Source organism: Zosterops lateralis (genome assembly GCF_965231275.1).
Source record: "Zosterops lateralis genome assembly, chromosome: 1".
NCBI classification, from domain to species: Eukaryota; Metazoa; Chordata; class Aves; order Passeriformes; family Zosteropidae; genus Zosterops; species Zosterops lateralis.
Window position 1 is genome coordinate 101114348 of NC_139762.1, and position 16003 is coordinate 101130350.

The 16003-nt window shown below is 40.0% G+C and overlaps 1 protein-coding gene across 1 annotated transcript in view; it reads right to left on the reverse strand.

Moving 5' to 3' along the window:
- Positions 1-1383: 1383 nt before the first annotated feature.
- Positions 1384-16003, reverse strand: part of RAB31 (RAB31, member RAS oncogene family) — a 58229-nt gene continuing 43609 nt past the window's right edge. Inside the window, exons 6-7 of the mRNA XM_083859419.1 lie at positions 13858-13967; positions 1384-2287 (exon numbers count right to left, since the gene is read on the reverse strand). Coding sequence (XP_083715545.1) covers positions 2190-2287; positions 13858-13967 — 208 coding nt within the window. The 3' untranslated portion in view covers positions 1384-2189. The remainder of the gene's footprint in view (positions 2288-13857; positions 13968-16003) is intronic.

Consider the following 16003-nt stretch of genomic DNA (forward strand, 5'->3'; position numbering starts at 1 on the left):
TTAAAAATCAATTATGGATAACTGCTATACATTGAACTAAAGTTTGTAACACCTCTAAAACCATGGGTTTGATCTCACCTTGTTTCCTGGGTAACTGGTCTAGCCTCTTACTGGGTTTTACCTAGGAAGAATCAGATCTCTTCCAGCATTGGGTCATAGACCCCATAAAATGTAATGTTGGTAAGTCTGGTATTTCCTTAGCACTGAAGGCCATGTTAAGCTTTTCCCTCCCCAGCCAAGTGAAAGAGCCAGGCCTCCCTGGCAGACTTGCTTGTACCGGGATGGAATTAAATGTTCCCTGAAGGAGCCTGTCTCCCTCCCCAGTTATCAACAATGAGGATTACTGAATTTTCACTTAAATAACCCTAGACTATCAGAAAAATAGTTGCTGCTATGAGTCAGAGACGGATTGTACATCAGCACAGCTGAAAACTGAAAGTTTACCCAAAATATCCAAGGCTGTATTTTCTAGAATGAGTGTTTTCAAAGGAGGCCAAAATATAGGAGAAATTAATTATAAGTGAAAAAACAGTGCAGCCTAAGTTCTTAGATAAAATCCAGAGATATATTTCCCACCTATACTACTCCAAGCCCTTTGGAGACAAAATGTTCCTGTTGATTTTATCTGGCTCTGTTTCAAGACCTAACAATTAGTGACATTTTATCTAAGCAATCTCACAACCAGCCAATAAGGTCTGGTTTTCTATATATCAACACGGAAACCATGCTCTAGGTTGCCTGTTCGTGATTTATTGTGGAAAGTTATTTTTCCCTTTTGTTTGCTTTTCATAAGCCCTCCTGAAAATGTGCAGTGGCAATAATTTTCCTCATAAGAGAACAAATTCATGTTGTGGAATTCAGGCTAGGCTCTGGTTTTGAATACAGTTTTGAATTTGAATTCTAATTCCCACTTCCAATGAAATTGATGAAGAAGATAAATTTGGATTTTATCATCTCAGTCCCACACATTCATAAAAGAAGAAAGTGGAAAACACATATGGTTTTACATTATTTCTAGTTCATAACCCTCTGTAGGAATTTTTTCCTCCACTGCATTTCCTAGTGCATCACGTTTCAAAGATATTACACAGTGTGTCTTCCACACCACATCCCCACACACTTGAGACAACTACTCCACAAATTCAGGGAACTGCACCTGTAAGCAAACATTCACATTTGTTTTTTTAGATTCCAGCCTCTAAGCCCAAATTATATTGTGCTCTCTTGAGCAGCTTTTTGTACAGAAATATCACTTTGAACTCAAAGACCTCTTGAAGGTGCAGCAGTGAGACCATGAGGAGTGGGGCACTGTGGGACCCTCTTTTAGGAGCCAAGGAATATGCAACTTTGAACATAGACAACTTTGGTCTGGGGCACGGAGGAACCCTGGTGAGCAGTGGAGATTAAGCCTGTATTTATGCACTTTTTATATTTTCAGCAATTATTGAAACACACACCCTGCACAAAGAATCATTCCAGTCTACATAGTGGCTGCATTTTCGCTTCTTTCTGGAGCATTTCTGGTCCAGCAGTTTCCAGCAGTTTCCTTCATGACAACTCCTTCTTCCACATACACGGCACTTCCTGACACAAAATTTGACTTCCAGTCCATAAAAACTGCATTCAGTCATCCTTTGGATCCAATTTTTTCTTCAGTTAGCAAATTCAGTGCCCTTCTTGCTGATATTTACTGAAAGTAGGAGATGAAGCTGCAGATTTAGAAAAATTGTCAGAGTCCAGCTAAAAAGATGGTAGAGAAAGTGTAATCCAAAATTCAGGTTTTATGGGGTTTTTTTCACCCTATTGTTACAGAGAAAACTCTAAAAACATGCCAAGTCCACTTTGCAAATGTAAGAAAAGTTCTTGCAGAAATATAAATTTTATAGATAAACCAATCTTTTAATTAAAAAAACCCCAAACCAACAGCCGCTGGTTTAAACAGAGAATCGGAGTACTTTGACATTGTAATTTTGACAGGATATTAGAGAGGATTTTCCAACTGGGTTTTGCAAAATCCTTTTGAAGTAAAGCCTTCTGCTTCTGGTCCTTGAGTTATTGCTCATGGGAAGTATTGAAATTACTGCTTTCAAGATAAGGAGCCACGTCACTGAGATCACAAAGTCCTTTCTCAGTGAAAAAAAAAGGAAATGGTGCTGTTTTTCAAGTAAATCTAAAAAGATCAAGTTGGGTCAGCAGCACCGCCTCCCCGTCTGTGAAGTCTGCCTTCCAAGTTTGATTGCTCCATTGTTACTGTTTTCATGAGGATCTAAGGGTGGGATTTGCTGACCTGAAACACATGAGGAGACATGAATTTAATTTTCTTGATGTAAGAACAACACCCCATGCAGGTAACAGAAGACTTTAGCTTGCATAAGAATTATATCTGTGAAACTTTACAAGAAAACAACCATACCTTGAATATTTTTTCTTGTATCCTGCTCATGAAAGAAGACTTTCACATTAAAAAAATGTACGAAATATGGCTACTGATAAGGCATGAAGTACACTGAAATTATATTATCCATGTATTTTTACCAAAGTTACCTTACTGAGCTCCTTACAACTTAGAAAGAGAAAATTCTCATCTTTTTCCTAATTCCACCTAACTGTGAATGGTACAAGTTTAATGAGACTGTGCCTATCCTAAATCTGCATGGCATTTAGTCCTAGGACACTGGAGTTTTACAAAACACTGTAACTAAACACATGGTGCCTATACTTGACAAAGAAAAACAGATCTGTTCTTTCCATTGAATCCTTTCCTCTTTTTTAGGGGTACCCATGTCTTTCCAGTTGACAGCTTTGACTATTTAACATCACCATCACCCCCCCCCTGCAAACTCTCTTGATTTTTTTAATCATCTTATGGAGTAATTATTTAGAGTGTTTGAAAGAATTTCAGCCATTACAGGAGAGCCAGAGATCTCCCCTGGGGCAGAAGGGCACTGCTCCAACTCCCTCCCCTGTGTGCCCTTTTAGTACTGCTGCATCTTTTCTCTAACTGGCTTCCTATTAGTGGACAACATACAATGTGCTTAATAATAAGAATAATAAATGGGGAAAAAAAAAAGATTCTCCCAGGTCCAATCCATCCTGTGTCTCTCTCCAGTGTGCACCTGGCTTTTGCATTAAACCCTTGTGTGAGCTCTCCATCAGTACCTTGAGATTTTACAGTCATGGTAATGTACTTTCCCATCACTTTGTGGATTTCCTAAAAATTTTTTTCTGAAGCTGAATCCATTTTTTATTAATTATTCCTGGGTTTACCATTACCCATGTTAAACAATGAGTTAAAATATTTAACATTTGTTTCTTACATACCACTTTCAGACAACACAGAGTTCCTCTGAACAGCTCATCATAATCCAGGTGGATTTTGCAGTTTAGATTTCCCCATCCTTGGCTTCAGTTATTTACAGCTCTCTCTTACCAAATGTTCTATGAATTATGTACCTATGTTGAAGCCTGAGTCCTACAAATTATTTGGGGGAGCAGCTGTGGGTGGGTGAGTTAAAAGCACTCAAGTAGAATCCAATCCCAATGAAATCGAACAGCAAAATTTGACCTGTAAAACCTGACCTTAAATTACCTTTAGCCAACATTATTATTTTCTCTTATTCAGTTAGTTCTACACAGGTATGCTGTACAAGAAAAGTGTGACTTTTAAAGCAGATAATCTTGTGTGTTTTTACAACTGAATGAGAAAGGGAAACATCCTCACATCACTAAGGTAAAGATACTGTATGTGGTCCAACAGAGTGAAAAATGTGTATCTTGAGGGCCAAAGCATGTATAAGCACTGACATTACAATGCTGAACTCTATTTGGGTCACTAAAATATCAGCTTCACATCCTGCTTAACATTCTGTTCAGACTTCATGTTTGTTAAGTAAAATAAAAGCAGAAAATGTGGTTATAGAGCCAGCTGTTACATACATTAGTTCTGTTGGCTTTGTTTGGAGAAAAAGAGAATCCACTAATTCTTAAAACTCTAGAGAATGTGAAGAATATGGTATCTGTGAGAGTCTTCCAAGAAGGCAATGCTGTCGTCATAGAGACCTGCAGGGAATGTCTGCATTGGGTACCTAACACTTCCAAAGGGCTTTCAACTCAGTCTCAGTGAAATAAAACCCTGTCAATCTGACCCAGACAGAGCAGTGTAGCTAAAAAACCTGGAATCTACAGATATAGCTTCCATAAATAATTTGCCATTAAGCAAATACCCTCTAAACATTTGGTTCTTCTAACTTTGGAAGAGGAGAGCTTTAATGTGCAAACTTTCATTTTAGAGCTCTGCATTAAACAAAGACATTAACTCTATTTGTTTTTCATTCAGCTTTTCATATTTCCTATGAGTTTTAGGTCTTTTCTACAGTACTCCTGATGTATATTCCAAGAAGGAGGCAAACTTATCTTTGGAGCAAAAACCTTGCAGGCTTCAAGGTCAGTGAGCAGTTTGTCCAGTTCAGACCAGGACACAATATTTATTGTTAAGAATCACCTAGATTTAAGTAATTTCTCAAAATAATAAAACCCACACAGATAACAACTATAAATAATAATAAAGACAAAAAAAAATCTCTAGACCTATTTTCTGTCTAGTTATTCTGGCCTTTGAACTTAAGTACTGTTTATCAGGAACTAGTAATATTTTCTGCTGTTTTGATACCACCACCCCCTCCTTGAACTCAATGTAAGGAAATAAATGTTTAAACAGTCTAAACTTTTACTTTTTACAAGTTTGAGAATATTTTTTCAGTAGGTGATTATCACTCATTATTTTTCTTATTGCCAGAATTATTAAACCATCAAGTTAAATCGTTTTAGTTACAAGACATCCCTGCCCAAGCAGCTTTTACCACGACACGAGTAATTTATGTTGGAGCATAAAACTCAGTCTAACACCTGAGAACCAGCTCCACAGCAAATGATAGCAATTTTTCATCAGACATCAGGGAAAGTGAATAAAAAAATCAGACAGAAATCTGTCTGACTTATTGTCCTTCCCTAGGCCTCCCTGACAGTAGGCACTGTAAACAGAGAAAGGCCTAAGCAGCAGCAGAACACTAAGGATGAGCAGTAAAATGCTGAGCCTGCATCTACACTTCCTGCTTCTAACCCAGCTCAATCACTACTGCCACCTAAAAGCACTGTGATAATCTCATCTTGTCATTCAGTTCCTAATAAATATGGCACCAATATTGCTGACACCAACTCAAATATAGCTGGCACTGAGTCAAGATCAACAGAGGTCACAAACTGAATTAATTTTGGAAAGTATACACTCATTTAAAATTTGTGTCTCCCTGGCATCCATAGTCTCTCTTTCAGAGCAATGAAAAATACCCTGGTATAGAATACCATAAATTACTAATGCTGTAGGTTATTTCTTTCATGCAGTTTATGTCAGAAAGAAGCACCAGTGCTCTGACATCCAGCCCTGCAATTCTCATGCTGAAGAAATAAAAACATAAAGGCAATTCCTCTTCAAACTGAAGACTGCTTGGTAAAAATAGAGTCAGCCTAACAGGACAATCAGATTGAGCTCCTAGAATAATAGAATGGCTTGGGTTGGAAGGGACCTTAAAGATCAGGGGGGTTCTAACCCCCCTGCCATGAGCAGGGATGTCACTCACTAGATCAGAGTGCTCAGGGTCCCGTTCAACCTGACCTTGAACACTTCCAGGGATGTGGCATCCACACCCTCTCAGGACAACTTGTTCTCATCTCTTGCTTAACTTAAGCTGACAAACTAGATCACAAATAGTCTTCACCCTGTTTTAAAGAGCAGGACACAGCTTACCAAAGATCACCAGGACTGTGTTTTAGGATTCCAGAAGAAATAGTTATTCACAGAGAATGCATGCACATTTATCTAAGAATTCTGGTGAAATGAGGAACTCAGGGATAAAATATTACTGAGATGGTATAGAAGTCCCATATGGTTCCTATTGCTGATATTCCTACAGAGTAAGCTGCTGACTGCAATTTAAAATTCGATTTGCACTATTATTCGATATAAGATTATGTATTTTGATTTCATTTCACTGAGGTTCAGACCACATTTCACAGATTTTGTGCAACAAAGCTGTTTGTAAACAACCACCTCTGCACATTCCTGAAGAGGTCTTGTCCTCCATTCTCTCATACCAGTAAACACTGGTGTGTAAAATAAAAAGTGTCACAAGAGATTGCTCAAGTGTAGGGTTACAGAAATTGTCACAGATCTGAAGTGAATCATCCAGATTAACAGATGAAAGGCATTAAAGCAATTGCATCTCCTCCTTTCTGGCATGTTTGAGTCGGGCTGAGGCAGTCCAGGATGAAGGTCAGAGTCTTCTCCAAAGCCTTGTAGAGTTCCAACTCCTGCTACTGAATCTGAGGTTTGTTAAGAGATTAATCAGCACTGTGGGCGTTGCTGTTCTAAGAGTGCCAGAGGCAAAGAGATTGGGAAATGGGAGGGTGGAACAGAGATAAACAAAATGGGAATGAAGAAAAATGAAAAGTGGAGAAGCGAAGCAAGAGAGGCAACAGGGACTTGGTAACAGCTCAGCGAGCAGAACTTGAAGAAAGATGGACAGGGATTGCTCTGCTGCAGCTGGAACCAGGAGGCATCATCTAAGTAATAAAAGCTGCTCTCTTTATTCCTTCTTGAATGTGATACTCCAGTTGGAAACTGTGACATTCACTAGCTCAGAAAAATCAGGCTTGGAGCTGAGCTTTTTGCTCATTTGGGTTTTTAAACATGAAACTAGTTTCACCACTGAGCTGTAAAAGACTGCATGAAAGGAAAGGTTGGGATCAGCCCTAAAGCTGAGCATAAACCTCAGTAAAAAAACTGCAACAGTTACAAAGGGACAAACACAATAATGCATGGAACAGATAACTCATTTACCGTGGAAACAGATGTGTTGTGATCAACCTGAGCTAGCCAGATGATAAAGTCAAGTCCCAAAGACTCACAGAATCACAGAATATGCTGAGTTGGAAGGGATCCACAAGAATTAGCAAGTCTAACTCCTAGCCCTACAGAGATACCCCAAGAGTCACACCATGTGCCTGACAGCATTGTCCAAATGTTTCTTGAATTCTGTCAGGCTGGTGCTGTGACCACTTCTCTGGGGAGCCTATTCCAGTGCCCAAGCACTCTCTGGGTGAAAAACCTTTTCCAAATATCCAACCTACACCTCCTCAGACACAACTTCAGGCCATTCAAGACGCAGAGTCCTGCTATCTGACACAACAACTAAGGATAAGAAGCAATCAGAGTCCTGTGCAATGGCTTTCTCTGCCTTTCTTTCCATCTTCCTGAAAATCATGTACAACATCATTTTAGGAGGCTGGAGGAAGGTGAAATCCATTTCACTCTGCCCCAGAGCAGCAGCCTGACACTTGTCAGAGCTCAGGTGAGCTTTTCTAATGGCTCACCTGAGAAAAGTTAACTTTTTCAAACAGTGGTACAACAGCTATACAATGCCCAGAACCTCCTCCTCAAACTGCCAGCTGTATCACAGCAAGATGAGCCCCTGTAACCCCATTAATAAAGAACAGCCATCTGTGAAGACACAGCAGAGCAAAGCAGGCACATCTGATCCAGCAGTTTTGGCATTTTTCTATACCTGTAAGACTTAAAACAGTCCCTCTTCATATCTCCCCAAATTCCTTCATGCTCTGAAACCTATTTCAGTGGTATTTTAGAAGTTTCTCACATGGATTATAAAGCTTGGCTCACTAGTCTCTAGTTCTTTTCCCCTCCAAAACTTACACTGATGTTAAGATTTCCCCAGTTGTCAGAAATGACTGTTAACTCATGTTGTAAGTTTTCATGCAAGGCAACACAACAAATTTTACAATATAATCTATTGCATAGGTAAACATGGTTAAGTTGCAATTATTTTAATACTCCTAATAGGACAGCTAACAGCATCTCCATGCAAAAAAATAAAGCCTTTGGTTTGGTTTGATCTAAAGCAAAAGCATAGATTTTTGCTGACACAAGTTCTTGCTAGAGAAAGCAGCAATACAACTACATTTTGCTCATTTAATTAAAATCTCCAGACATAACCCAAACAAATATTTAAATCCTGCATGTATCAAAGTAAACAACAGTATTCCTAATTACTTAATTGCTAAGAGATCCAACCTTGACTCAAGGACTTGTAATTAACTTCAGGCTGTGTCACTTTATTTATTACTGCTTTAAGTTGAAGTGCTCTCCTTGGTTGGAGAGAAATCCAGTACCTCACATGTTAAACTTTGGGAATAGTCCAAAGGTCACTCCAAAGTTTTGTTCCATTCACTAAAGTCTGAAAGCAAGAGGAGAACTAATCCTGAAACACAGGGAACATACAGTGTAAAAAATACAATCTCAAATATAAATTTGGATAATGTTCTTCCATCCTTTCACACCTGTGCAAAAATTTAATTATGAGTTTGGACTACCTTAAAAATTGGCATATGTGAAGTTGCTTTGTAACCTAAATGTACTTTCTTTTCTTAAAATATCTTCCATAGACCTCTTCAACATACTTCACAGATATCTGCAAATCAGCAGATAAAAGGATGAAAACCACCATATTCATCACTCACAAAGCTTGAAGACTGTCCACCTGCAATTCCACCCATCCAAGCCCATCTGAGTCAGGGCAAACATTGAATGTCTGCTGGAAAGGATCCCTTCCTGTGTATGAGATACACAGGTATCTCATACCTTCCTCTTTAGTTTGTCCAGTATACAAGTGGTTAACCTGTAAACTCTAGAGATTGAGTTTGACTCAGTTTTTTTAATCTCCCAGTATTTCTAGGAAACAAGTATTTGGGTTACATTAAATATTCAATATATGAGCTGCTGGCAAGGCATCAGAAAATCAATAGCTTCATACATTTATAACTGAGCATTTACCACATGAAAGGTTGAATCCCAAGACAGAAACTGCTCTAATTAGGAAGCCTCATCTAGGAAGAATGTTCTTATCTGGATTTTAAACATCAGCCTGTCTCTGCTTCTCGTATTACAAGCATCAATAAGAGTGAGCGTGCTAACCACTCTACACCGTCTCCATAGTGTTCTGATAATGTTTTTCCCACTTCCTTCTCACCCTCAACAGAGGAAGCTGAAATGCTTCAATCTTGCCCCCTTTGGTAGCACACTGATCTCCAACTTGTGTTGGATGGGGCCTTGAGCAACCTGATCTACTAGGTGGCACCCTTGCTTGTGGTGGGGGAGTTGAACCAGACGATCTTTAAGGTCCCTTCCAACCCAAACCATTCTATTGTCCTATGATTTGCCAGACTTTAAAGAAAATAACACATGGCCATACTGTTTGTTTTGTTTAACCCCAAGTTTATTTCATGTTTCACTCAGCTAGGTATTCTTCAGCAGCTTGCTTGTCCCACTACCTGTTCCCCTCCAGAGCTCCTGATGCAGCCTGGCATTAACCATGGAGCCACAGCCCTGGCTCTGCCGCGCACCGGGGGCGGCTTTTACGTAATCTGCTCTTTCCTATCTGGGGCACCTTCACACTGAGGTAGCAGGCAACACACACAGGCTGAAGAGAAACAGCTGGGCGTGTACCAGATTTGAATAAGGTAACTAAGGCTTATTTGAGCTGGTAAATGAACAGGTGTCTGAGAATTGCAAGGGTATGATTGCCACTAAATGATAGTACACACAGGTACTTGTTTAGTCTTTGAAAACCAGCCAGGTACAAGCAAAGGTCAGTAGGGTAAAGTCCCACAAACAAGAAGGGGCAACGCAGAACTGGTATGGCCCCCTGCACAGGTACAACTTTATTATTCTGCTATTGTATAATACATTCCTGGCATTTTTGCTGCTGCCAAAAAACCAGCAACAAGGAGCCACTGTGACTAAGATTCTTTAAAGGTTGGGAATAAAAAGTTAATAACATTTGTTCCTATAGAAACTCAGCTATTAAAAAAGAACTACTGGAACTAATGAAAGAAACACTGAATGCTAAGCCCTTTTTATGTCAAAAACCTTTAAAGAAAGACATTGGGAAAAATTCAGCTCAATATTTTGAGCTAAGGTGAAGAATATACAACTGTATTAAAAACACTCGTTACATGTTTACAGAGATATAAATGAGCCACGTGATAATTCACAATCACAGCAAGCCTTCAGCCAGGCACTGCTAAACAAACCCAGTAGTGTAGTGGTTTACCATTTGAAATCCCATGGGTACAACAGAACCCAGGAGCTGCAGCCCCATTACTCAGCTCAATGCAAGCTCCCAGTGCAGAGAACACTGACTTTGCTGACTCTCGTGCTCAGTCTGCCTCCTCAGCCTTATTTGCCCAAGTACAGCAACTACAGAGTACCTCTCCTGCCAAATTTGACCCATCTTCAAAAAAATCAGAAACTTTTACTGATTCTAGTCTTTCATGTCTTGTATTTTCTTGAGACAAATTAAGGACAACAGATTTGTGTTGAGACTGTGCTATGAAGATATCCCTCTAAGAAACTAAATCCTCAAATTGTGAGAGAAAATTACTCTAAAAATCTTTTAAGCACAGTGTAATATAATAACCTTAGAAATGAAGCAATCTTTCTGTGATCTCTGTATTTTTTCCAAGATTTATCTGGCTGTTAACAAAACATACCAGTTCCTCTTTTTTCTTTATGCTTTCTTTCTATCATTATGAGTATATTTTTTTCCATCATACTATTTCACTCCATTCACAACATTGTCCCTGGAAAGAGACAGTTGAGACATCTCAGAAAGGAAAAATTTTTATGCTAAAATGCCCCTGGGAAATGAAAAGCATAGGCAAGAAGGAGATAAATATTTTAGCAAAAATAAAATGAAGTCTACCCTTTCTGCTTGTGCTATCAATTTCAAGGAGGATTTAATAGAGAAATTCTCCACAGATGTTGGAATATCCTTCCAAACCTAGACTGTAAAATAGTAACACATACAGTCTACCTACAAAGTCCAAGGTAAACAGAAATTGCTGCTTCCTTGTTCAGAGGCCAGGGAGCTGCACCATGCCCTTCATGAGCAGCACAGGAAGAAGGGCAGGAGCTCTCAGGCAGCATGAGAGCAAAACTAAAGCTGCAGCATGACTTTCAGGGTATCACGCAAACAAAATTAGTCAACAGGGCTAGACATTGCCACAGGAGGATCTCATACTCTGAAAATGCAGAAATGCTGCTATGCAACTTGGGCAGAGAGACTTTTTTGGAAATTGCACCAAGACTGAACTGGTGTAAAACATCAGAAAGTTACTTACCAATACTCTCCACCCAGTAATAATCACTATTAATTCTACTGCTAATCAAACATTTTTCACTTGGTTTCCACTATATTTCTATAAAGATACTCTACCAATTTTCTCCTTTCTCTCTGCTGATAAGGTCTGCTTCATAAGGTCACAAGTAGACCCACTGAGACCAAATACTCCTATATATAGAAGTAATTGCCTGTGGAATTAAGTGCACTTGCCTGGGTATCTAGTTCATACTAAACTTAATTTAGCTGATTTTCCTCATCTACTATATTCACTATTAGGGATGGTGCACACCGCCAGCTGCAGCAATGCCTATCAAAGATGAAAACTAATTATCTAATTATGTGGCACGAATGAGTTCCTCTGCGAGAACATCTGCAATCATCAGATGCAGACAAACAAGTAAACTACCACAGGGAAGAACCAGTTCCTCCAGACAGCCATGTGGCACACACCTCCTTTTTAAAAGGAGGCAAAATAATGGTAGTGTATTCTAGGAATACTGGTTCTCATTAACCATTTCAAATATATCCCATGTAAGCAAAGCAAACAGCTGCCCATCGCAGGCAAAGTGTGCTAGACAATATCAGCTGATTAAAAATATGTGAAATAAAACAAAATAAAATAACTTCAGGGAAACAAGGCTGAGTGTCTGGACAGGCTGTCTCCTAGGTCTCTGCACCCCAGAAGAGGATTCAGGGAGAGAAGGAAACAGCAGTAGTGGACGAAGATCAGACCATGGAGCTCTTAAGAAATCTTAACCCATACAAGCCTGAGGATGCATAGGGAGTAACACCGTTCTTTATCATCCCTGATGTTTTTGAAAGGTTGTGGAGAAAGGTGAATGCTGTATATGTCTTCAAACAGAGGCTTAACAAGCCATGGGTCTATAGGCTGGTTAGTCTCACTCTGCTTCCTGGGAAAACCACAGAGCAAATCCTCCAAGAAGCTGCTTCTGAGCATAAGAAAGTAAAGAAAGTGACCAGGACCAGTCAGCATGGACTTACCAAGAGTTAACCATGTCCAGCCATCCTGGTTGCCCTCTATGACAGCATGACTAGGAGAGCACTGGATGTTGTTTACCTTGACTTTGGCAAGGCTTTTGATACTTCTCCTTACAGCATCCTGGTACGTCCAACTTAGGATGTTACAGTCTAGATAAGTCAGACTGTTAGCTGCGTGAGTAGCTGGCTAGAGCATCAGACTCAAAGGTCAGTGGTTAATAGTATGTATCTATCCACAGGCCAGTTAGCTTGCTTAATACCTTTTATCAGAGCCTGAAGGTTCTGAACCTCAGATGATACCCAACTCAGACTTGCATTCAGTATCCTTGAGGGCAGGGCTGCTCTTCAGAGGGCCTTAGGCTGGAGGCAGATATGGGTCAAAAGGAGCCTTTACATACTTCAGAAAGGACAAATGCCAAGCAATGCTTGTGGGAAGGAAGAGCCCCTGGCTATGAGGGAAGCTGGGGACTGGCTGCCTGGGAAGCACCTCTGCCCAAAAAGGACCTGAGGGAAGCAATCTGAGTATGAGCCAGCAGCACACTGGCAGCAGAGACAGCCAGCAGCAAGCCACAGGAGCCAAGACAGAACATTAGGCAAAGCAGTTATCACCTTTCAGATGTGGTCTAACACCAGCTGGGTCACACTTGCTTTGGGCCCCACAACACAAGAAAAATGTTGACAAGCTGGCACAAACTCAGAGGAGGGCTGCAAGACAGTGAGGGCTGGAGGACTTGCCCTGTGAGGAGAGGCTGAGGAAATAGGGCCAGTTCAGCCTGGAGACACAATGGCTTTGGTGGGCCACAAAGCTGCCAGTCAGTACCCATGGGAAGGGCTGCTGAGAAACTGAACCAGGCTCTTCAGTGAGGTGCACCCAGGACAAGGAGCAAACTGAATGAGAATAGGCTCTGGCTTGATGTGGGGATGTCACTATGAGGACTATTTGAACAACTGCCCAAGGAGGTTGTAGAACCTCTGCTCTGGGGCCCAGCCAGACAATAGCCTGAGTAATCTGGTGTGAATTCACTACCAAGTCTGCTTGGGCAGAAAGTTGGACTCAAGTTTTTGTGAGGTCCCTTCCAGCCCACAAGGTCCTTCCCACTTGCAAACAGTGACCAGCACTGGAACCCCTGGAAGGCAAACTGAACAGGACAGTTATTCTTCTCCTCATGACAAGTGCCAGTCTTATCATGTTTAGAAGGCCTGGAGAGAAACATATCTGTTTGGGGGGTTTTTAATGTATTCCACTGCAATGACTACCTCCTACTTGCCAATGCCCTCCAGGAGCATTTATAAACATTTAAGTTTTTTAGCAACATGATGATAAGATCAACAGTATTGCCTCTACAGCAGATATGACCCAGGCCGGGATTTATATATAGATTTAGAAGGAACAGGCTTACCCTGTATCTACTATCTACTATGTTTTGCTCTGGTGTATTCAAAGTTGTTCTTAGTTTACATCTGCATAAATAGCAGCCATACCACAGGCTTCACAGGATTTATTGATGTCCTTGGGGAAAGTAGTTTTTAGACCTGAAACAGACAGCTATTTTCAGAAAGCTTCTAAACAATCAAAATTAATTCGTTTAAGGGAACATTTACTTACTTATTCCTTGAAAAAGTTCTTCAATGTTAACAGCATTCTTTGCACTGGTTTCAACAACAATTGCGCCTATAGATTCTGCATATTCTTTGGCATCCTTCATAGGAACCTCCCTGAAAAAAAAAATCAAAACATTTATAAATAAAAGATGTCAAATTTAAAAAAAAAAAAAGGTCATTTTTAAGAAAAACTCCAAATGACCTCAAACACAGCCTGATCAGAAAAGCATTAATAAGCTCTTCATCTCCATAAAAACAGCACTGTTTTCATATGGCATTTAGATCACCTTATTCAAATATATCAAAATTTCAACAAAATTGATCAATCTGCAGTTTCTTGCTGTTGAATCTATGCCTTGAGAAAAGGAAGATAATTAAAAGAAAATCACATTTGTTTGTGCTTTATATTTGGCTTTGAAAAGAAAAGCACTCTCCACATGCCGAATGTTCAAACAAGATAGGGTACAACTGTTGTGGATGAAAACAATAAGAGCATCGTATGTTTTGGTCTTTGCAAGCAGCAAGGAAACAGGAGATTCTGAAATAGATATGAAAGCCACTGACTTCAAGAACATCAGCAACAGCAATCTGTGAGTGCCAGTTCACTGGGGAAAGACACCATTCTCTGCCATTTCACCAAAGTGACATCATCTTAAAATTACCAGCAGAACACCCTCATTTTGCAACCAATACTTGATATGCCAAAAGCTGGCAGATGCAGTTTACAACATCCAGAAAGACCCCTGCTTTAAACATGCAAGCCCCACGCTAGCCTTGTATCTCCCTGAGCCAGGCAGCAGAGCTGGATCTGCCCATGTGCACCACTATCTGTAACTACCCCTACTCCTGATTTCTGAGCAGCACCAACAACTCCATCCCACAACTCCAGTATACCAAGCCATAGACTCTTCATACAATTTCCTCCCAGTATGAGCATGCCAGACACATCACTCAGCTTGGTGTCATCAGCAAACTGCTGAGGGTCCACTCAATCCTTCATCTGTGTCATTACTGAAGGTATTAAATAACACTGGTCCCAATACGGATCCCCGAGGGACACCAGTGGTGTCCATCAGGACTCTGAGCTGTTGACCACTGCCCTCCAGAGGTCATAACCAACAGCATAACCAGTTCCTTATCCATCAAACAGGCCACCTATCGAATCCATCTCTTTCCAGTTTAGAGAGAAGGATATTGTAAAGGACCATGTCAAAGGATTTAAAGAAGTCCAGATAAATTACGGAATAAGGAAATATTATGGAGGCATAGACTGAAGATATGAGCATGAAATTCTGCTGAATTCTCTTAACCAAGGATTTCCAGTGAATACAATTTGTTAAGAAGGTGAACCACATTTTTAGGGCAGTGAACACTTCTTACCTGCTGTTACAACTACTGAATTCTATAATGCTCAAAAAAGTATTATGGACGCTTACAACATTTTAGCATTGAAGTTTCATCTCCTGTCTTTGAAAGTACTTTTTAATGACCTGTCAGAAGAACAGGACACATCAGAAGGAAGCCTGTTAAAAGCTTTATTCCTATTACTTAGAGGTATGCTGAACATTCAGCAGTTCTAAGAGTTGACAGTACTACAACAAAGATGAGGATTTATACTTGATAAAATTGCTGGCCTATCTGCAGAAATTCCTTCAAAGTGGAGAAGAAATTTACTTCAACAGAGCAGCAAGAATTGTTGACAGCTTATTAACAACATTGAGGAAAAGTAATGTGACCCCTAAGTGTCCTAAATACATCTTGGCAGCTCAAAACCAAATTTTAGATGCTAAACGGGGATAGTAACATGGTCAATGATTATGAGAAATATATTAATTCCTCTTTACATTATCTCTTACACTCATAGAGATGGCAGAATCAAACCATCTGGAACTGGGTCAGCTTGACCTCTTTTGCATCTATTCACATTGGTCTTAAAAGCAGCTGTCTCTCTGATATCCAGCAAAACATCTGCCAAAAGCTCTACAAAACCAAGGAGAGATGCCAAAAATGCGTACAAACGTACTTGCTCCTGTGTGCTCACATTATCTTACTTGTAAATTCTCTGTGCCTAAAGGCATGTGTATTTTCTACTCATTGGAAACAATCTGATAAATTGGCGACATGTTTCACCTAAAACCATTTTTGCTGAA